This window comes from Salmo salar, chromosome 23 (assembly GCF_965601325.2).
Source record: "Salmo salar chromosome 23, fSalSal1, whole genome shotgun sequence".
Classification (NCBI taxonomy): domain Eukaryota; kingdom Metazoa; phylum Chordata; class Actinopteri; order Salmoniformes; family Salmonidae; genus Salmo; species Salmo salar.
In genome coordinates, this window is record NC_138313.1 from 38576619 (window position 1) to 38601067 (window position 24449).

The 24449-nt window shown below is 42.1% G+C and overlaps 1 protein-coding gene across 1 annotated transcript; it reads right to left on the bottom strand.

Annotated features, from left to right (window-relative positions):
- Positions 1-808: 808 nt before the first annotated feature.
- On the bottom strand, positions 809-22467 carry slc13a1 (solute carrier family 13 member 1). Its single transcript, XM_014169986.3, has 15 exons — positions 22308-22467; positions 17716-17844; positions 16856-16992; positions 8805-8989; positions 8661-8700; positions 8351-8414; positions 5999-6156; positions 5333-5452; positions 3878-3976; positions 3638-3742; positions 3398-3504; positions 3085-3179; positions 2149-2310; positions 1687-1824; positions 809-1464 (listed from the first exon to the last, which is right to left on the bottom strand). Exons 1-15 carry the CDS (start codon positions 22410-22412, stop codon positions 1321-1323), a joined length of 1788 nt encoding a protein of 595 aa, XP_014025461.2. The 5' UTR covers positions 22413-22467; the 3' UTR covers positions 809-1320.
- Between the last annotated feature and the right edge of the window lie 1982 nt (positions 22468-24449).

The following is a 24449-nucleotide window of genomic DNA, read 5'->3' on the forward strand; positions in this document are numbered from 1 at the left end:
CGCTGTACAAAAATTGGCGATAGCTTTTCGAGCTAATGGATAGCTGAGGACCGCTAACCGTGGCTAGCTGAACTCCAACGTGAACTGGCAGTGAACTGGCTAACCTCTGGCTAGCTTCTGTTGTGGATTTCAGATTTGAGGTAAATAATAGTTGTATTTTTTAAATTGGTGAGGCGGGTTGCAGGAGAGTGTTTTGAGGTTGAGTTTTTAGAAGAAAAAAAAAATATGTAAAAAATATGCGAAGAAAATATGTAAATGTATGTATGTATGTATGTATATATGGGACACGACAAGAGGAAGACAAAAGACGTCTGAACTGCTATACCATCTTGGGATGACTCTGTAGTCTGTAATGGTTTGCAAGCCCTGCCACATCTGATGAACTTCAGAGCCGGTGTTGTACGATTCGATCTTAGTCCTGTATTGACGCTTTGCCTGTTTGATGGTTCATCGGAGGGCATAGCGGGATTTCTTATTAAGTCATGTTATGGTAAGTATGTATTTTATTTGTTTTTTTGTTTGGACCCCAGGAAAAGTTTTGGAAGCAGCTAATCGAGGATCCTAATAAAATACTGAACAAACATCGATTCAGAGCATTGGAAATCCTAGTTATTGTTGTCAAAAATAGTATTTCACTGCCTTGCTCTGTCGTTGGGGTAATCAGGAGCTCACGATCTCTGTCACGCTTCAGCATTGAAAATAAAAGACATTGTGCACAAATTAACTGAAATAAATGTGTCCTTGGAGCAACAATGTCCTGTATTTATAATACAAAAATCCATTTGCAATACAAAAACAATGATACATGTTGATTAATTACATTTATTGAATGTATTTCCTGACAAAGTTGATTTCTTTATAAATGGTCTCCCCTGCCATTGTGTTAAAGGATCAGTGACATGTCCAATAAATTAAACACTTTGGCACATGGCGAATCCTTAACTTTTAGCCCTAACTCCCTATTAGAATGGTTCCTAACATAGCCCCACCCGTCCTCCCGGGTTCTAAGCTTGAGGTGAGGGTTAGAAGTGCAACTGAAGGATACATTCTGCTATTGACCATTTAAGTATTTTCCTGACAGTGACGCTGTTATGATCAGTTATTGGAGATGTAGTGATTTCTCCTAGAAAGCTCCTGAACTCAAAACTACATTGCTTATCAGCTTCCATGTTGGAAATTAAATTGGGGAACATTGTGGTAATATGGTTGTACCTTGACTTTTCTAGTCAGATAGTACAGTGTCCAACTTCTGAAGAATGCATGAACCCAGCATTAGACAAACACTCTATGGCCCCTTATTTAGTGTTTTCCTGACTGATTTCACCATCCAGTGATGTTTGACGTGGATGGAGTAGGTGCCCAATCAGGGTAGGTATCCAAGTCAAACAGTGGAATCCCCCATGTTGTCACAGCCAATAATACTGCAAGGACACTGATTACATTCACACCAATCCCCGCCTTCACCTGAAATGACAATACTCAAGCAGCATTAGACAAGCATAAAGCCATTGGTAGCATTCATTAGCCTGGGAACCAGACCTAGTGGTACATCAACAGGCTTTGACCTGTGTACTAATGAGGGTTTGTTTTGTATACCGGGTCAACTAAACCAGAACTAGCCCTTCTGGATTAATTTTGAAACTGGCCTATGTGTAGTGCATTTACTTTGAGGCGATGTGCACTTACCATGTCCGTGGTGGTGAGGTGGCCGTAGGCAAACACAATGGCATTGGAAGGGTTGGATGAGGGAAGTAGGAAGGCGAAGGATGTGCAGAGGGTTGTGGGTATCAATACGTAGAGTGGGTTCACATGGATAGCTTCGGCCTGCCATTCATGGAGAATGGGAAAGAAGAGGCATTCAGATGCACGCCAAAAGAAGAGAGCGTTTTATTTGTAGTTTTTATGACCGCTCCATTTCTGTATGTCTATTAAAGTAGTAGATGGAGTTATTTTGTATCATGTTCATATTGTAGCTAATGATCCCCCTACTGCCATTTCCATTAACATTTTTTAGCCACTGAGAAATTATATTGCATAACATTTAGTCATTTAGCAGACAATTTAAAGTGGAACAAAGGGATAAAGAGGAAAAAATTATTATTGCAAACAAATAATTCATAACTCAGAGGGAAAGATCTATGAACGCACCAGAGGGGCAAGGATAGGGAGGAAGATGGTGATGGTGGCTGCATTGCTGGCCAGCTCTGTGACTGAGGTGACAAGGACACAGGCAATGGTGACTGTTGCTATGATGGGGAGGCTCCCCAGAGGAGATAGCAGGTTTGCCACCCAGGAGGACAGACCAGACACCTACATTTGGGACAGACAGACTATAGGAATGCTGTAGACATGTTGTATTATTAGCAAGCATCATGGCAAATTTCCTTTTAGGAACATGTGGGTGTTTAGTTTTCCTAATATACATTTATTCTATATTCATACAAATTACACGAAAAAATGTGACCGTAGCGTCAGACATCAGTGCGAAAGCTACAAACCTTTGGCTGTGTAAGAAGGGCATGGTCTATATGGCTGCGTTTAGACAGGCAGCCCAATTCTGATAATTCTTTATACTAATTGGTCTTTTAACCAATCACATCAGGTATTTTTCAGAGCTGATCTGATTGGTCAAAAGACCAATTAGGTATAAAAAAAAAGATCAGAATTGGGCTTCCTGTCAAAATAAATATATAATATCCCAATGCTCCAGGGAAGTGCTTGGGGACATTGCCCTGTGTAGGATGCTGTCTTTCGGATGTGACGTTAAACAGGTGCCCTGACTCTCTGTGGTCACTAAAGATCCCATGGCACTTATCGTAAGAGTAGGGGTGTTAACCATGGTGTCCTGGCAAAATTCCCAATCTGGCCCGCATACCATCACGGTCACCTAATCAACCCCAGTTTACAATTGCCTTATTCATCCCCTCTCCTATCCCCTGTAACTATTCCCCAGGTCGTTGTTGTAAATGAGAATGTGTTCTCAGTCAACTTACCTGGTAAATAAGGGTTAAATAAAATGACTAATTTCCTTGACACATTGATTATGATATGGCTGGAGTGTAAAAGTTTTAGACAAGATGGTACCTGGGTGCCCTCAGCAAGTGCAAAGCCCCCACCAACAAGTAGGGCGACCTCCCATGGCATACAGGCCTGGAACTCTTTCCACGAGATCATGGCCTCTAGAAACAGAGAAACCGAAAGTTGAACCCTCATGAAGCCTGTTACGCTGCCACAGAAACACCATCTGTGCAATAGTTTATACGACAACGAGAAGAAATTAATGGGTGCACTGGCGAAACGCTTTACTGTTAAATTGTAGGCAGTTATCATTTATCTTTCTTATGGGCTACCATCTCTGTGATTATGCCCAGGTGTAATGCTATTCGGGGTACCGTACCATATTTGATACCGTGTTTATCTGCAGAAGGCTTGTGTGCTGGCATGATGAAGAACACAAGCCCCAGCAGTAGGGCCACGGTGGCGTCACTGATGTAGCCCGCATATCTACATGAAGAGAATGAGGACATGTGCCTTTTAGTCCCATATCACAAAACCTTTTAAAACATGAAGTGCATGTGTTGCTGGGGAGTGACGCTGCCCTGTAAAAAGTTATAGTAGAAGAGGGTATCGAACTCACTCAGGGAGGAAGATTGAGGCCCAGCCTGGCATAAATCCAGGGTCTCTGAAGACCCACAGCACCACCATCAGGATGAAGATGAACGCGGTCACAACCTCCTGTGGACTGAAACAGGCTGTTAGGATTGGATGTCTTGCAATACACAGACACTCTCAAACAAAAGAATGCATGAACTTTCTAATCAACACAGATATTCAAACAAAAAAAGAGGAAACAAGGTGGTAAAGCTTTAAGGGTCACCTCATAGGACCCAGCGTGTTGTAGTCCTCCTCTATGATTCTGGCTGTTGCAGTCTCGCTCTCAGAGCGCTCTCCACTAGGACGGAACAGCACCCTGAAGCTGCATAGGTTTATTGAACACATGACATTGTTGACGGAAGATTCACTTTTTCAAAGCATTCAAAAATAGTTGTGTCATTCAGGGAAAACTGCTTCAAACAGGACAATTAACATGACAGTCAGCTAAGCGTTAATGGGGCTTCCCCCAGTTCTGTAGACCAGGGGTGTCAAACTAATTTTGCCCACGGGCCACATTCGGTTGTGACCAAGGTCCGGAGTAGCCTCATCCTGATCTCTAGCCTGTAGCGAAACAGAATGTGAGCTCGCGAGATGAGAATGGTTTGTACGGGGCTAGGTCTGGAAGGCCGCACTTAAAATGAATTATATTTCCTCAAAATGTGCAAAACATTCTTCTTTATGCATCGCTTTTTGGAATTTTCTATGCTCCCTGATTTTCTAGCTTTTGTTTAGATGATGGTTACCAATTTCCGATGCTTCCTGACTTTCTAGCGTTTGCTTCGATGACTGTTGGCAAGTTACACCGAGTGAAGAAACTATATAAATCTATGTCCATTATGATTTCTGCACTGTTTCGATTTGGTTTTTAGTAATTTCAATGACGATTTGACATATTTTTTTTTCTCCAGAAAAAAAACAAAGAATCAAAACCTTTTTTTTTACTCAAACCTAGGACTAAATGGGCTCTTGAGTTTCGACACGTGCTGTATGTGTCACGACTTCCACCGAAGTCGGCACCTCTCCTTGTTCAGGCAGCGTTCGGCGGTCGACGTCACCGGCTTCCTAGTTGCCACCGATCTGTTTCCCTGTTCGTTTGCTTTTGTCTTTATTATTCACACCTGTTTATGATTCCCTGATTATGATCATTATTTAACCCTCTGGCTTCCCTGTTTGTCTTGTCTGTGATTGTCTCCTGTTTTGTGATTGTTTTATTTTGGATGTGGAAGAAGTTTGATTATGATTTTGTAAACACGTTATTGTTTACACTCATCCATGTGTCCTGCGCCTGACTCCGACACTTCTTCTAACTAAAGCATTACAGTATGGATGATTAACCCCTCCTCGCTTGTTGTAGCATGAGTAAGCCTTTCAGTTAATAAATTACTCATGCAGGCCAGTCTGCCCTGTGGTACTGGTGGTTACCTTTTACAGTGACAGACAGAGAGCCCTGGTGTAAAAGGGTGTTTGAGTGAGAAGTTAAGACATAAGAGTGAGTGATGGGAGGGAGGAACGAATGGTGAGAAAAGAACACTGAACGGATAAGGTGATACTTAGGGTCAAGGATGAGGCCAATTTAGGTTAACGACAATCATGATCTGATGAGACAAGCCAGAAACTGGAGTATTGAGTCAATAAAAGGTGAAATGCTCATTAACGCCATGAAATGGTGTTTACTCACTCTGAGCCAATGAACATCCAGTGCAGCCATATCCATGACAACAGCAAAGCAATGATGCTGATTGGCAGACACAAGACGATCCAGTTTCCAAAGTTTATAGAGGTGCATTCTGGGTAAAACCTGTCAATGAATAGGGTTGAATGGAGATGTTTGAAGTTTTATTAGTAGTCTGTATGGGATACATGGTATACACCATCCAGCAAAATGCTTACTTGCAGGTTCCTTCTCGACAATGCAACAACAATAAGAAATAATATAATATGAACATGAAGTAAACAGCTCAGTAGAATAGAAAAAACATTTTAGCATGTTCAAGTATACAGTAGTATTGCGCCATACAGAATGCAGCCCTTTCTATCATACTCTATGTATCATTGACCAAGCCACTTGTATTCCTCTGTTACGATGCATTCTCAAGATTTATATTGCATACCGAATAGACATATGTCGCAGGAGGTAGGTGGCACCTTAATTGGTAAGAATGGTCTTGTGGTAATGACTGTAGCGGAATAAGTGGAATGGTATCAATACATCAAACACATCGTTTCCAGGTGTTTGATGCCATTCCATTTGCGCCGTTCCAGACATTGAGCCTCAGCTGCCTCCTGTGATATACATTGTATATAAAGTCTGACCACCACTAGATATAGCTGATGGAGAACTCACTGATGGATGTACTCTGAAAAGATGAGGTTGGGGGAGGTCCCAGGAAGGGTGGCAATCCCTCCTATAGAGGAAGAGTATGTGATGCTTAGGCACAGCCCCTTGCACATCATGTGTTCTCTCTTACTCCGGTAGCGCCCCTCTATCTTTTGCCCAATCGCCTTTAAGAAGACAAAGAGATGGTAGTGTGTCATTTACTGCCTTGACCATGTTAGAAGCCCATTGTGATATGGCAGTGTTATAAGCGTTAGATTAGTGAGCTATCTACAGGTATCTGTCAAAATAAAGGAAACCCTTAAGTAAACGACGAATACAAAGTATATTGAAAGCTGTTGCTAAAAAAAATATATATAACTAACACCCCATCATGCTTAGGGTCATGTATAAAAATGCCCAGTTGCCCATTATTTTTGGCTACCATGGCTTGAAGAAAAGATCTGTGACTTTTGAAAGGGGGGTCGCGAAAGAGCATAGGGGGTTTAAAGAGTGAGTGGGTGTCAGTCACCAGATCTCAACCCAGTTGAACACTTATGGGAGAATCTGGAGTGATGCCTGAGACGGAATTTTCCATCACCATCAACAGAACACCAAATTCTGGAATTTCTTATAGAAGAATGGTGTTGCATCCATCCAATAGAGTTCCAGACACTCGTAGATTCTATACCAAGGCACATTGAAGCTGTTCTGGTGGCTCGTGGTGGCCCAATGCCCTAAGACGCTTTGTTGGAGTTTCCTTTATTTTGGCAGTTACAGTGTCTTGCAAAAGTATTCATCCCCCTTGGCGTTTTTCCTATTTTGTTGCGTTACAACCTGTAATTTAAATTACTTTTTATTTGGATTTCATGTAATGGACATACACCAAATAGTTCAAATTGGTGAAGTGAAATGAAGAAAAAAAATTGTAAAAAAAAAACGGAAAAGTGGTGCGTGCATATGTATTCACCCCCTTAGCAATGAAGCCCCTAAATACGATCTGGTGAAACCAATTACCTTCAGAAGTCACATAATTATTTAAATAAAGTCCACCTGTGTGCAATATGTGTCACATGATCTGTCACATGATCTCAGTATATATACACCTGTTCTGAAAGGCCCCAGAGTCTGCAACACCACTAAGCATGGGGCACCGCCAAGCAAGCGGCACCATGAAGACCAAGGAGCTCTCCAAACAGGTCAGGGACAAAGTTGTGGAGAAGTACAGATCAGGGGTTGGTTCTGAAAAAATATCTGAAACTTTGAACATCCATCCCACAGAGCACCATTAAATAAAAAATGGAAAGAATATTGCACCACAACAAACCTGCCAAGAGAGGGCCGGCCACCAAAACTCACCGACCAGGCAAGGAGGGCATTAATCAGAGGGGCAACAAATAGACCAAAGATAACCCTGAAGGAGCTGCAAAGCTCCACAGCGGAGATTGGAGTATCTGTCCATAGGACCACTTTAAGCCGTACACTCCACAGAGCTGGGCTTTACAGAAGAGTGGCCACCAAAAAGCCATTGCTTAAAGAAAAAAATAAGCTAACACTTTTGGTGTGAGACTCCCCAAACATATGGAAGAAGGTATTCTGGTCAGATGAGACTAAAATGTAGCTTTTTGGCCATCAAAGAAAACGCTATGTCTGGTGCAAACCCAACACCTCTCATCACCCCGAAAACACCACCCACCACATTATGCTGTGGGGATGTTTTTCATTGGCAGGAACTGGGAAACTGGTCAGAATTGAAGGAATGATGGATGGTGCTAAATACAGGGAAATTCTTGAAGGAAACCTGTTTCAGTCTTTCAGAGAATTGAGACTGGGACAGAGGTTCACATTCCAGCAGAACAATGTCTCTAATCATACTGCTAAAGCAACACTCGAGTTGTTTAAGGGGAAACATTTAAATGTCTTGGAATGGCCTAGTCAAAGCCCAGACCTCAATCCAATTGAGAATCTGTGGTATGACTTAAAGATTGCTGTACACCAGCAGAACCCATCCAACTTGAAGGAGCTGGAGCAGTTTTGCCTGGAAGAATGGGCAAAAACCCCAGTGGCTAGATGTGCCAAGCATATAGCAACATACCGCAAGAGACTTGCAGCTGTAATTGCTGCAAAAGATGGCTCTACAAAGTATTGACTTTGGGGGGGTTGAATAGTTATGCACGCTCAGGTTTTCTGTTTTTTTTGTCTTTCTTGTTTGTTTCACAATAAAAACTATTTTGCATCTTCAAAGTGGTAGGCATGTTGTGTAAATCAAATGATATAACCCCCCCCAAAATCTATTTTAATTCCAGGTTGTAAGGCGACAAAATAGGAAAAATGCCAAGGGGGGTGAATACTTTCGCAAGCCACTGTACCTGTACAACTTACATGGGTCTGAGAGGGTGCTTCCTCTGGAATACTGTACTCCATTTCATCTGGTTCCTTATTTGTTCTACCAGAGATTAAAAAATATATATTACTTATGTGAAATTAAAGCAAGACAAGGTATGAGGACAATTGATACAATGCTAATGAAAATGTTTACGCTATCAGATGGTTGTTGACAGTGTAAACAAATCCAAATCTTGGATTGTTGTCTCTCCTTCTCCATTGACTGCTTTAAAGGTAAAGACATTTTGAAGTAATTTGGGGGATCCTTTTAAGAATGTTAAATATATGCAGAGGAACTCCAAAATACCTTATTGGCTCTTCATTTTTCTCACACGGTCCCTCAGTCTCTGTTGGAATAATGTGGCGTTCTGAATCTTCCAAATCTTAAATTCCTACCAATAACTAAGTTCTGTGGGTAAACAATGTATGGATCATTATTGTGCATTCTCACCTTCCAGTTCTAGGCCAAGGTTGCTGGTGCCCGTCATTGTTCGCTGCCGCTGCTCACCTTCTCCCTCTGCATTCAAGATTTGCTGAATGATCGCCTCAACGATGGGCATCACCATGGCAACGGCGGATGTGTTTTGGACCCACATGGAGAGGAAGGCACAGCTGTTCATGAAGCCCAACATCAGCCTACAAAGAGACATCCACAAGGGCGTTAACCAATGAAAATGGGTGGTTTGCCAAATTACCCTTAGACTGCGTTTACACAGGCCGACCAATTCAGATTTTTTTTTTCTCCTAAATGGTGATTCAGCGCATTCTATTAGAACTTGAGATATAGCTCTTCTGCTGTGTTAGTGTTGATACCTTTTAAAACACATGGTCCTCCAAGATGGTGACACATTTGGTATTTTTGGTATTTTATTAGGATCCCCATTAGCTGTTGCGAAATCAGCAGCTACTCTTCCTGGGGTCCACACACATTGTGAAATATGACATAATGCAGAACATTAACAGACAAGAAAAGATCAAGGACAGAACTACATACATTTAAAATGTCACACACAGCCTACATACCAGTAAATACACAAAATATCTAGGTCAAATAGGGGCATTGTGCCGTGAGGTGTTGCTTTATCTGGGGTTTTATTAAACCAGGTTGGCTGTTTACTTGAGCAATCTGAGATGGAAGAGTTCCATACAATCATGGCTCTATAAAATACTGTACCTTTTTTTGAATTTGTTCTGTATTTGGGGACTGTGAAAAGACCCTTGGTGGCATGTCTGGTGGGTAAAATGTGTGTCAGAGCTGTGTGTAAGCTGACTATGCAAACAATGTGCAATTTTCTTATAAATGAACAAGTGATGCAGTCAGTCTCTATTCTACATTTAGCCAAGAGAGTCTGGCATGCATAGTATTGATATTAGCCCTCTGATTACAGTGAAGAGCAAGATGTGATGCTCTATTCTGGGCCAGCTGCAGTTTTTCTAGGTCCTTTGCAGCACCTGACCATATGACTGGGTGATAATTAAGATAAGATAAAACTAGAGCCTGCAGTAATTGCTTTGTGGAGTGTGGTTTAAAAAATGCAAAGCATCTCTTTATCACAGACGGACCTCTCCCCATCTTTACAACCATTGAATCAATATGTTTTGACTGACAGTTTAGAAATCAAATTCAAATAAAATTGTATTGGTCGCGTACACATTTTGCAGATGCTATCACGGGTCTAGTGGAATGCTTATGCTCCTATCACCATCAGTGCAGTAATACCTAACAATACACTGCAAATCCTCCCATCCACAAAAAATCCAATAAAAATAAAGGAATTAAGAAATATGGAAATATTACAACGAGCAATGGCAGAGTCTGGAATGTATATGATGGTGTGTATTGATAGTAAATCAATAGAAAAGACGTGTACAGCAGTAGTTTATATAGGATGAGCCTTGACTAGAATACAGTATATACATATGAAATGGGTAAAACAGTATGTGAACATTATTAATTAAAGTGACCAGTGTGACCACATAGGGCAGCAGTCTCTAAGGTGCAGGGTTAACCTGTTTAGGATAGGGGGCAGTATTTTCACGGGCGGATAAAAAGCGTACCCGATTTAATCTGGTTATTACTCCTGCCCAGAAACTAGAATATGCATATAATTATTTGATTTGGATAGAAAACACCCTAACGTTTCTAAAACTGTTTGAATGGTGTCTGTGAGTATAACAGAACTCATATGGCAAGCCAAAACCTGAGAAGATTCCATACAGGAAGTGCCCTGTCTGACCATTTCTTGTCCTTCTATAGCCTCTTTATCGAAAATAGAGGATCTCTGCTGTAACATGAAATTTTCTAAGGCTCGCATAGGCTCTCAGAAGGCGCCAGAACGGGGAATGATGACTCTGCAGTCCCTGGGCGAAAACAGTAGGGGTTTTGGAAAGTGGTTGTTCTGAGAACAATGACACCGGCGCGCGTGTGCATGTGAAGACTCCATTTTCTATTTTCAGTGTTTGAACGAAAACAAGGTCTCCTGGTCGGAATATTATCGCTATTTTACGAGAAAAATCGCATAAAAATTGATTTTAAACAGCGTTTGATATGCTTCGAAGTACGGTAATGGAATATTTTGAATTTTTTTGTCACGATATGCGTCGGCGCGTCACCCTTCAGATAGTGTCTTGCACGATGAACAAAACGCAGCTATTTGGATATAACTATGGATTATTTGGAAGAAAAACAACATTGGGTGTTGAAGTAGAAGTCCTGGGAGTGCATTCTGACGAAGAACAGCAAAGGTAATCCAATTTTTCTTATAGTAAATCTGAGTTTGGTGAGTGCCAAACTTGGTGGGTGTCAAAATAGCTAGCCATGATGACCGGGCTATTTACTCAGAATATTGCAAAATGTGATTTCAACGAAAAGCTATTTTAAAATCGGACACCGCGATTGCATAAAGGAGTTCTGTATCTATAATTCTTAAAATAATTGTTATGTTTTTTGTGAACGTTTATCGTGAGTAATTTAGTAAATTCACCGGAAGTTTTCGGTGGGTATGCTAGTTCTGAACGTCACATGCTAATGTAAAAAGCTGGTTTTTGATATAAATATGAACTTGATTCAACAAAACATGCATGTATTGTATAACATAATATCCTAGGAGTGTCATCTGATGAAGATCATCAAAGGTTAGTGCTGCATTTAGCTGTGGTTTTGGTTTTTGTGACATTATATGCTAGCTTGAAAAATGGGTGTGTGATTATTTCTGGCTGGGTACTCTCCTGACATAATCTAATGTTTTGCTTTCGTTGCAAAGCCTTTTTGAAATCGGACAATGTGGTTAGATAAAGGAGAGTCTTGTCTTTAAAATGGTGTAAAATAGTCATATGTTTGAAAAATGGAAGTTTTTGGATTTCTGAGGTGTTTGTAATTCGCGCCACGCTCTATCATTGGATATTGGCGAGGCGTTCCGCTATCGGCACATCTAGATGTAAGAGTTAAGTACCGAGTGGTAGCCAGTTAGTAACAGTGACTAAAGTTCAGGGTAGGGTACTGGGCGGAGGCCGGCTAGTGGTGAATATTTAACAGTCTGATGGTGTGGAGATGGAAGCTGTTTTTCAATCTCTCAGTCCCAGATTTGATGCATCATTACTGTCTCCGCCTAACAGATGGTTGCGGGGTAAACAGGCCATGGCTCAGGTAGTAGAGGTCCTTGATGATTTTCTAGGCCTTCCTGTGACACTGGGTGCTTTAGATGTCCTAGAGGGCAGGCAGTGTGCCTGCCTGCTGAACGCACCACCCTCTGGAGAGCCCTGCGGTAGCGGACGGTGCAGTTGCCGTACCAGGCGGTGATACAGCCCAAAAGGATGCTCTCAATGGTGCATCTGTAGAAGTTTGTGAGGTTCTTAGGGGCCAAGCTGAATTTCTTCAGCCTCCTGAGGTTGAATAGGCGCCATTTCAGGTTGTTAGTGATTTGCACGCAGAGGAACTTGAAGCTTTACACCCTCTCCACTGCGCGCCCATCGATGTGGATGGGGTCGTGCTCCCTCTGCTGTCTCCTGAAGTCCACAATTAGCTCCTTAATTTTGCTGACATTGAGGGAGTGGTTATTTTCCTACGACCACTCCACCAGGGCCCTAACCACCTCCCTGTAGGCTGGCTCCTTGTTGGTAATCGGGCCTACCACTGTGTGTCTGCAAACTTGATGATTTAGTTGGAGACTTGCATGGCCATGCAGTCATGGGTGAACAGGGAGTACAGGAGAGGGCTGAGCACAGACTCTCGTGAGGCCCCCGTGTTGCGGATCAGTGTAGAGGAGGAGTTGTTGCCTACCTTCACCACCTGGGGTCGGCCCGTGAGAAAGTCCAGACCCAGTTGCACAGGGCGGGTTCAGACTCAGGGCCCCGAGCTTAGTGATGAGCTTGGAGGGCACTATGGTGTTGAAGGCTGAGCTGTAATCGATGAACAGCATTCTTACATAGGTATTCCTCTTGTCCAGATGGGATAGGGCAGTGTGCAGTACAATGGCGATTTGCGTCATCCGTGGATCTGTTGGGCCGGTATGCAAGTTGTAGTGGGTCTATGGTGTCGGATAAGGTGGAGGTGATATAATCCTTAACTAGCCTCTCAAAGCACTTCATGATGACAGAAGTGAGTGCTACGGGGCGATAGTCATTTATTTCAGTTACTTGCGCTTTCTTGGGTACTGGAACAATGGCGGACATCTTCAAGCAAGTGGGGACTACAGACTGGGATAGGGAGAGATTTGAATATGTCCATAAACACTCCAGCCAGCTGGTATGCACATGATCTGGTACGCACTTAAATGTCTTTCTCACATTGGCCACTGAGAACAAGAACACAGTCCTCGTGAGCAGTGGGGGCCCGCGTCGATGCAAAGAAGGTGTTTAGTCTGTCCGGGAGCAAGGCGTCGGTATCTGCGACGTGGCCAGTTTTCCCTTTATAATCCGTGATTGTCTGGAGTTCCTGCCACATATGTCTTGTCTGAGCCGTTGAATTGTGACTCCACATTGTCTCTGTACTGATATTTTGCCTGTTTGATTCCCTTACGGAGGGCATAGCTGGACAGTTTGTACTCGTCCATGTTCCCAGTCACCTTGCCATAGTTTAAATGCAGTGGTTCACACTTTCAGTTTTGTGCAAATGCTGCCTTCTATCCACAGTTTTTGGTTTGGATACGTTTTAATTGTCACAGTGGGAGCAATATCCTCTTTGCACTTCCCGATGAACTTGGTCACAGAGTCAGTGTATACGTCAATGTTATTCTGAGGCAACCCAGAACACATTTCGTTCCCCAAAATAGTCTTGAAGTAAGTTGTCAATATCAGGTGGCGTCTCATTATTGATGGGCAACAATCATTTTCTACCTCACCCACACAAACGTTACAGAATTCAAAATTGCAATGCTTTACTTTCATTTTGGGGGGGGGGGGGGGGCAGGAAAATTAACGAAGAGGCAACTTGAATGAACTTCGATTGCTTTTATTTGAAATTGTACATTGGGAAAAGTGTAAATTATGTTTCATGCCACTTGAGGTACTGGATTTAACCAAATAAACTCAGCAAAAAAATTAACTTCCTCACACTGTCAACTGCATTCATTTTCAGCAAACTTAACATGTGTAAATATTTGTATGAACATAACAAGATTTAACAACTGAGACATGAACTGAACAATTTCCACAGACGTGTGACTAACAGAAATGGAATAATGTGTCCCTGAACAAAGGGGGTGTCAAAATCAAAAGTAACAGTCAGTATCTGGTGTGGCCACCAGCTGCATTAAGTACTGCAGTGCATCTCCTCATGGACTGCACCAGATTTGCCAGTTCTTGCTGTGAGATGTTACCCCAGTCTTCCACCAAGGCACCTGCAAGTTCCCAGACATTTCTGGGGGGGAATGGCCCTAGCCCTCACCCTCCGATCCAACAGGTCCCAGACGTGCTCAATGGGATTGAGATCCAGGCTCTTCGCTGGCCATGGCAGAACACTGACATTCCTGTCTTGCAGGAAATCACACACAGAACGAGCATTATGGCTGGTGGCATTGTCATGCTGGAGGGTCAGGTCAGGGTGAACCTGCAGGAAGGGCACCACATGAGGGAGGAGGATGTCATCTCTGTAACACACAGCGTTGAGATTGTCTGCAATGACAACAAGCTCAGTCCGATGATGCCGTGACACACCGCCCCAGACCATGACGGACACTCCACCTCCAAATAGATCCCGCTTCAGAGTACAGGCCTTGGTATAACACTCCTTCCTTCGATGATGAACGCCAATCCGACCATCACCCCTGGTGAGACAAAAACCGCGACTTGTCAGTGAAGAGCACTTTTTGCCAGTCCTGTCTGGTCCAGCGACGGTGGGTTTGTGCCCATAGGCGACGTTGTTGTCGGTGATGTCTGGTAAGGACCTGCCTTACAACATGCCTACAAGCCCTCAGTCCAGCCTCTCTCAGCCTATTGCAGACAGTCTGAGCACTGATGGAGGGATTGTGCATTCCTGGTGTAACTCGGGTAGTTGTTGTTGCCATCCTGTACCTGTCCCGCAGGTGTGATGTTCGGATGTACCGATCCTGTGCAGGTGTTACACGTGGTCTGCCACTGCGAGGATGATCAGCTGTCCGGCCTGTCTCCCTGTAGTGCTGTCTTAGGCATCTCACAGTACGGACATTGCAATGTATTGCCCTGGCCATATCTGCAGTCCTCATGCCTCCTTGCAGCATGCCTAAAGCACGTTCACGCAGATGAGCAGGGACCCTGGGCATCTTTCTTTTGGTGTTTTTCAGAGTCAGTAGAAAGGCCTCTTTAGTGTCCTAAGTTTTCATAACTGTGACCTTAATTGCCTACCGTCTGTAAGCTATTAGCGTCTTAACGACCATTCCACAGGTGCATGTTCATTAATTGTTTACGGTTCATTGAACAAGCATGGGAAACAGTGTTCAAGCCATTCACAATAAAGATCTGTGAAGTTATTTGGGTTTTTACGAATTATCTTTGAAAGACAGGGTCCTGAAAAAGGGGCGTTTCTTTTTTTGCTGTTTAGGTTCCGGAACGAAACAGTCCTATACGGAGAGGTGCCAGATTCTGTTCCGGCAGAATCTGGCTCAAATTAAGCACTGGGTATAGGTTGAATGTGATAGTCTGCCTATAACCAGCCTGAGTTTTCCTGTTACTCAATTCCTTCTCTATTTAGCGTTTTTAGAAATTAATCAAATTGTAAATTTACTATTATCAGGCTGGTTAATGCGACGCAAATCCACCCACACTTGGCCCCCGCTCCACCTACTCAGCCAATCAGGAGCATTGCGGCCATGGCATAGTGAATACTTTTTACTAAACGGTACGGCTAAATAGTATGCAGTTTAAGTATGTAGCACACTTAGTATGGGTATTCGGACACGGCCAGTGAGCCTGTCATAGTGGATGTAAGCAATGTCCCCACGCTCTCTGGCAGCTTTCATTCTGCATCTGGCACACAGCTTCCGAGTAGTCCTCGTTAAAGATGTTGTTTCTTCTCAAGTTCTTAGCTGTTCTGTAGCGAGCCATCTTGTCCTTAAACCTTAACTTGACCACTATTGGCCTAGGTCTGTCACCTGGGCTGGTTACAGGTTTTTCAGACCTGTGGGCGCAATCCACTTCAATCTTTCTATTATCCATCTGCAGCTTTTCAGTGACCATTTTTCTTACTTTCTCATTAGACTCGGCCTAGTATGTTTAGACTCTGGTATGCCATCCACAACAATGTTATTCTTCCTTGATTGTCCCACTAGTCTGTTTTCGCAGTCATTGTTAATAATGATTCACTGACTGTGCTGATGTCATCTTGCGTGACTTACAGTTTGTTGTTATATTGCTGCAAGTTTCTTTCAGGACATCCACCTCTGCAAACTATTCTTAAGATCCTTGACCTCTCTGGTCAGATCGTGTATTCTTTTGTTAGTTGAATCCATTGAATCCATAGTATTTGGACAAAGCTCTTGAAGCTATTTTCCTGTTGTTATAACAACTGCTTGTAGAACCCTTAAAACATTTTTTTTTTTTAAGATCCTTCACCTGTGATAGCGAAACACTGTCTTCTCCATTACTTCCACTGGCTTTGGTTTTGGAATGTCATGGTAGCAACGTAGGCTAATGCTAGTAATCCACGCAGTTCCAAACAGGGCAGGTTGCAGGGCAGATGGAAACAGCAACAAACAGCAGGGATTTAGACAGCCACAAGCCCGGGACAATCCGTGGTCCCCGCCAAAAGGACTATTCGCGTCGCGGGCTGGGTTCAACCTTCCTGGAAACCTTCCTGGCTTGATAGCTAGTTAGCCGCTAAGCTAGCTGCTACCCCAAGCAGCTCTTCAGACTTTTGGTTGGCAGGATCCCTGGATGCATAGTAGTGGTCCCAGCAACTGAGGCTAACCATGTTGCTGGATCCAAATTCAATAGGTAGCTAATAACTTTTTCAATAGAACACTTTTTCAGAGACTTTAAAAACAACAAACCGATCTCTCCCTCCTTATGCGGCAGAGAGAAAGTTCTCACCATCCAGGATTGACACCGACCAGAGTGACCAGCCTAAGTGCTATCCTCCGGTGGAGACCCCACTTCTCTATAGACGTTGCCAGGCAGATGACCCCGATCAACAGCAGGTGGAAGTCTTTGAAGTACACCCCAGCCACCTGGACATGAGAGAGGGAAGGAGGGAGAACAGCAGGAAAAGAGAGCGGTAGAAGATCTTAGACATGTTGATCAATATCCCAATAAAGCGGTCAGATTTGACATTTAATCAACTTGTTAAGAGGACATTTCACAAACAATACTGACTTTTTATTTGTCTAGTAAGGATGGCAAGAACATTATGCCTTCTGTGTCATTTTGCCAAGCCAATAAAACCATACAGGGCTGGGCACTGAGATTGTTAATAACAAATAGATAATAAACAGATTATTACAGACTAATGCCACGTTCACATCATGTCTGAAACTCAGGTCCTCCAAATTAAAATGAATGTAAGTTATTTGCGTAGAGCTTCTTAGTGGTTGATTCTGGTACCTCCCAAGTGGAAAACTCAGGATCTGACTTTTCCGCCTAAGTTAGCAAGTTGGACATTTTTCGAGTTTCCTACATAACGTGAGTGGGGCATAAGGAGTTAGGAGCTGACTGTGATATGATAATAATGCAATAAATGCTCCTGCATTTATACATTTATGGATTCATTAATCAAACCAGAGGAGTTTTGTCATATGTTTTATCAAACATGAAAGTGAGATGGAGAGCAGCCAGGTTACGTAACGTTGGCTTCCTGGAAAATTCATTAATACATTTTTTTGCTGATTTTTTTTATAATTTAAAATATTTACACACACACACAATTGAATGCAATAAAATTGTGCAATGTTCACCTGAGATGACTTCATGATGCCAAAGAGAGGGAAGAGCAAGGCTGGGAGCAGAGCTGTGGCTGCCAGTGGCAGGGCTTCTGTCAGCCAGTACACTGCCATGACACACAGTATGAACGCACATTCTGACACCTAGAAGAGGGCAAAAGGAAAAAAACAACATGCTTAGTTAGGATTGGGAAAAAATATGAAAATGAGCTTCATGTCAAGTCAAACGTACATTAGTCTCACGTGGAATTCTTGTCTCGTCCCATTTTCGTCAACTAAAATGAAAAGTCATTTGTAATAGTTATAAATGTTTTCCAAGGGCATCTCGTTATCATCATAGGCTGTGTGTCCCAATCCAAATTCAGCTGCCTACCTGCTTCCAAAGGCAACTACCTTAATAGGTAGCACTCCAGTTGGCAACTGCCATTTGGGACGGGTTCGAAGGCAGCATCACGTGAGAACACATTCGCTTTCCACTGAGCACGAGACGTTTGTTTACATTGTAGCCACTGTAGCAGATGGAGCAACTATCCCAAAATGGAAATATCTGACACGTAACAGAATCGATCTCAGGACCTGTTCATGAATTAAATTGACAGAATAATTATTCTACAGTATAGGGTCCTCCTCGAAGCATATTGCTTGGTCTGCTGCTCCATCGTTGTGGACAGACTTGCACGCATGATACAGGATATTATTTTTTTGAGATGGCTAAATAAGCAATTTTGCTGACTTTTTAAGAATGATTAATAGCCAGAATAGTGGTGTTTCACTGTGAAGCTAATATTGCATTAGAGGTGCCAATGTTTTTTCTATGAGTAGGCTTACATTGTGATAAATTAATATAACTATCACACCTGTGCATATTATTAAATTGCACTGCATTTTCAGGTTAACATGGTTTTGTATTCGTTGATAACTAATATTAAAAGGTGGTATGAAAAAATACAAAAGTATTTGCTGAAGATTGTACAGACAAGGTCCCTGAACTAATACGTTGGTTTTATTCATGAAAGTCCTTAAGGGTCGAAGTTATTGAAGAGTTAAGCAAGTATTTTTGACATATAATGAAATTAAATTAATAGAAATAGCCAAAGTCAAAAGATTCTAAAGTAATTACCGTTGATTGGACAGGCAATGTCCCTGAACCAGTAACAGTTGGTTGTATTCTTTGGGGTGCAAGCTATTGACATTTTAAGGAAGTATTTATCTGTAAAGTGAAATAAAAATCAATTGATAAAGTAAAAAAAAAGCTCAACTAATTGCTGTGGATTCGAGAAAGGCGGTCTCAAAACAATGTCAAATTGATTTGAGAGCCATATGTCATGTGGTTGAGAAGTGTTGCAGTTTTAAAATGGTCCCTTAACCCTCAAGAGGAGAGCAACGTTTTAGCTACATTTCGACTCCAAAAATAAAATATGACACCGAATTGCAAAAACAAGGGGTGTAACTTGCTCGCTATCGTCAGCTGATTCAGAGTATGTATATCATTCTTGCACGTTACGTTTAAGAGGTATTAATGACAAAAATCAGAATCTTTAATGTAAAGCTAACTACACTGCACTATTTGAGTGTACCTTGGGATTGGGACGTACAAATTTTGATGTCCTGCCTAGAAATGTTGCCTCAAAAGGCTGCGTCCTTGTCGATTGGCATACAAGCCATACATTTTGTCAGGAATAATATAGGTATTTTTTGTTATTGTTATTGTTGATAAAAATTAAATAAAAATTAGATTGGTAAATTAGTCTAGTCAGCTATCTAAACTTGTAATCATGGATGAATTACCGACCGGGCACGCAGGGCACATGCCCAGGAGCCCTGACCTCCAGGAGGCCCCCATTTTGATTTTGTCACTCAGATGTCCTATTAAGTCATGGCAAAATTTATAGAATTGCAGGAAATTGCCTTCAAAACTGCAAAAATGTCTCTCTGACCTACGGCAAAATGAGTAGAATCCACAGCTTCAAAAAGTAGGTGTGCTGGCCTCCCAAGTGGCGCAGCGGTCTAAAGCACTGCATTGCAGTGCTTGAGGCATCACTACAGGCCACTGGTTCATTCCCAGGCTGTGACTGGGAGTCCCATAGGGCGGCGCATAATTGGCCCAGTGTGGTCCAGTTTACGGGAGGGTCTGGCCAGTGGGGGGGCTTTACTTGGCTCATTGCGCTCTAGCGACTCCTTGTAGTGAGCCGGGCGCCTGCAGCATGACTTCGATCGTCCGTTAAACAGTGTTTTTTACGACACATTCGTGCGGTTCACTTCCTGGTGGGTGTTAAGGAGCACGGTTTGGCGGGTCATATTTCTGAGGACACATGACTTGACCTTCACCTCTCACAAGCCCGTTGGGGAGCTGCAGCGATGAGACAAGATCGTAATTGAATATCACGAAATTGGGGAGAAAAAGAGGGTAAAAATTTTTAAATGTGTTTGTTTGTTTCTATTTATCAGGGGCTGCTGCAGCACACTTACTTTACTATTATTTAAGGTTTATTATACCGAAATTATTATTAATTTAAATTCCCCAAATTATATTACTCCTGTCCGAACAGACATAAATAACATAATTCATAATACTACACCAGGGAGCATAATTTTGCCACAGAGAATCAATAGCTTAAAAAAATGTGCTGTAGATTAAGTTTTATTACATGCACTTAATCGTGAAGGCCGCAATTTTGGCAGCGAGCATGCCAAATAAGAACAAATTGTTGCATTGTGGCCATAGACATATAATCCATAGAAGGATTTTGGAATCTCTAACCCAAGCACTTTGACTGTTAAACTCATGGGTACACTAGCAATGGCTGCCAGTGCTGACTTGAATGGGAACTGCCATCTATGGATTATATTGATATGGTTGGTTGCGGCTGTCAATTTGCCTTTCGCAAATTTCATTAATACAATCCTGAGAAATACAATTCCAAGAAAAACGTAGGCATACCATTTGGAAAGCAAATACCTACTGCTGAAAAGAAAAGACTAATATCTTTGTAGAAGCCCTTCCAAAACATCTTCAACATTTTTTTGCTATTCTGAGTGAACAGCAATGTTTAACAAAGTAGCTTATATTGAGATAGGCTATTGGCATGAGCACATTGGCCATCACCTGTTAGTAGCCTAGGCTTCATCTTCATCACTGACTGTACAAAACATTAGGAAAATTAATATTAGTTGCACCCCCTTTTGCCCTCGAAACCGCCTCAATTTGTCAGGGCATGGACTCTACAAGGTGTCGAAAGCGTTCCACAGAGATGCTGGCCCATGTTGACTCCAATGCTTCCCACAGTTGTCAAGTTGGCCGGATGTCCTTTGGGTGGTGGACCATTCTTAATAGACACAGGAAACTTTTGAGCGTGAAAACCCCAGTAGTGTTGCAGATCTTGACACACTCAAACTACCATACCCAGTTCAAAGGCACAAATATTTTGTCTTGCCCATTAACCATCTGAATGGCACACATACGCATTCCACATCTCAATCTTTAACCTGTCTCCTCCCCTTCATCTACACTGATTGTAGTTCATTTAACAGGTGACATCAATAAGGGATGATAGCTTTCAGCTGGATTCACCAGGTCAGTCTATGTCATGGAAAGACCAACTAAACCTATGTTTGCTATACTCAGTGTGTATATACTGTAAGCTAGGCTATATGAATCAAGAAATGCCCTGACATATCATGTGGAAAGTGGGAGAGAGAGGCTGAGGAAATAGCAGTTCAGGTCAAGCCATATCCTGGAAATTGTTCATTTTGAAATGCACATCAGTCAATACCATTCAGTGCCCCTGAGACAAATGTCCTGGATTGTGTATTTGTTTGCTACTGTACAATCCAGATTTTTTTTTAAATACCTCATTAAATGTCTAAAATGAATGATATCGCATTTCTCTGGGCTGTTGTTTCTGACGAGACATGACTTGAATACTCAATCTGTTTTTTTGTTCAAATCGTTGTAAAATACAAAGACTTTTAATAGATGCATTCAAATTAAAGGATTATGTTTGTGGGGTTGGTTTTCGATGCATGCCTGGTTTTCCATGTTTATTATTTTTTTTTATACATGGCAGCTAAAACCTGAATTGCGTATACAAGTACAAACAAAGATAAGCCAATAAATTGTGATGAACTTCACATGTTCTGTACCACTGCATGTATTAATTAATTTGTTTGTGGATGTGTCAGTGTTAAAGTATGAGAATGTCTTGTGACTACAGTGGTGACTACAGTATGTAACAACATTTGTACCTAAAAGTTTTTTTATGTGGGTGTATAAATGGTCTGTTCTGTCCTGAGTGTCCGGTTCTGGGTATGTGTTGTGTCTGAAACCCTACCTTTGAAGAGTATCTTAGACAACTCTCACAGAACCCCCCCCCCCAAAAAAAAAGATAAAACAATTAACTTGACTTTGCCTAGTAGCACTGACTTTGCTGATAAATACTTTTTTGAGGGAAATTGTACTTGATACGATTGTGACGTGTTGTCTCACCTAGCTATCTTAAGATGAATGCACTAACTGTAAGGTGCTCTGGATAAGAGCGTCAGCTAAATGACTAAAATGTAAAATATGCGTGTGTGTGTGTGAGAGAGAAGGGTATGCTCTCCCTCACCTTTCCTTGGATGACCAGTGGAAGAGGCAGCAGCAGCACAGGGGTGAGGATGATGATGAGGAGTTTGTGGTAGTTCCAGACAACTCTCAGAAACCTCTTCATCATGTCAAACAGTTTAGTAATCCCTGGTGAGTGTTGAATTGACTAAAGACATTTCTTCAGGCACTCACCGCTCTCTTATCCTGTCTACTTGGCCAGCCATAAATCTTTATTGTTTAACGGTCTGCCACTGGGCATGCCCAGAGTGAGGCCTTGAGAGAGAATGTGAGACCTGTGTGTAGTAATGTACAGTGCCTTCAGAAAGTATTCATACCCCTTGACTTTTCCCACGTTTTTCTGTGCTATAGCCTGAAGTTAAAATGGATTACATTTAGATGTTTTGTCACTGGCCTACACACAATATCCCATAAGGACAAAATTGAATTGTTTTTTGATTAAAATATATATATATATATATTTACTAATTCATTTAAAAAATCAAGCTGAAATGTCTTGAGTCAATAATTTTTCAACCCTTTTGTTATTGCAAATTTGCTTAAGTCACATAATTAGTTGCATAACAGTGTTTAACATAATTTTTGAATGATTACCTCATCTCTGTACCCCACACATACAATTATCTGTGTCCTTCCTCTCAGTTGCCAGAGAGGAAGGAAACCACTCAGAGATTTCATCATGAGGCCAATGGTGACTTTAAAACAGTTACAGAGTTTAATGGCTGTGATGGATCAACAACATTGTAGTTACTCAGGGGTGGCAGGTAGCCTAGTGGTTAGAGCATTGGGCCAGTAACCGAAAGGTTGCTGGATCGAAACCCGGAGCTGACAAGGTAAAAATATATTGTTCTGCCCCTGAACAAGGCAGTTAACACACTGTTCTGAGGTTGACCATCATTGTAAATAAGAATTTGTTCTTAACTGACTTGTAAGAAAGTACAATTCCACACTACTAACCTAATTGACCGTGTGAAAAGAAGGAAGCCTGTACAGAATAAAAATACATGTATACTGTTTGCAACAAGGCACTAAAGTAATATTGCAAAATATGTGGCAAAGCAATAACCTTTTGATCCAAATACAAAGTGTTATGTTTGGGGAAAATCCAATACAACACATTACTGAGTACCACTCTCCATATTTTCAAGCATAGCGTCATGTTATGTGTATGCTTGTAATCGTTAAGGACTGGGGAGATTTTCAGGATTAAAAAAAGAAACTGAATGGAGCAGGCTAAATCCTATAGAAAAACCTGGTTGTCTGCTTTCCACCAAACATTGGGAGAGGATTTCACCTTTAAGCAAGACAATAATCCTAAAACACAAAGTGAAATCTACACTGGAGTTGTTTACCAAGAAGATGGTGAATGTTCCGCAGTGACCAATTACAGTTTTGACTTAAATCTGCTTGAAAATCTATGGCAATCTAGCATTGACTGTCAACCAATTTGACAGATTTTGAAGAATTTTGAAAATAATAAATGGGAAAATGTTGCACAATAGGGAAAGGGGGATACCTAGTCAGTTGTACAACTGAATGTATTAAGGCGGGAGGCTGCCTTAATACAGGTCTGTAAAGTGCTTAGAGACTGACCCAGAAAGACTCACAGCCGTAATCACTGCTAAAGGGGATTCTAACATGTATTTACTCAGGGGGTTGAATACTTATCTAATCAAGATATATTAGTGCGGCCTCCTGAGTGGCACAGTGGTCTAAGGCGCTACATCGCAGTACTTGAGGCCTCACTACAGACCCGGGCTCGATCCCAGGCTGTGTCACAGCCGGCCGTGACTGGGAGACCTATGAGGCGGTGCAATATTGGCCCAGAGTCGTCTGGGTTCGGGGAGGGTTTGGCCGGCCAGAATTTCCTTGTCCCATCGTGCTCTAGTGACTCCTTGTGGTGGGCCAGGCGCCTGCTAGCTGACTATGGTCACCAGCTGGAGGGTGTTTCCTCCGATAAATTGGTGTGGCTGGTTTCCGGGTTAAGCGAGCAGTGTGTCAAGAAGCAATGTTTCGGAGGGCGCATGGCTCTCGACCTTTGCCTCTCCTGAGGCCGTAGGGGAATTGCAGCGACGGGACAAGACTTACTACCAATTGAATATCAAGAAACTAGGGGTAAAAGTACAACAACAAAAAAATGTAAATA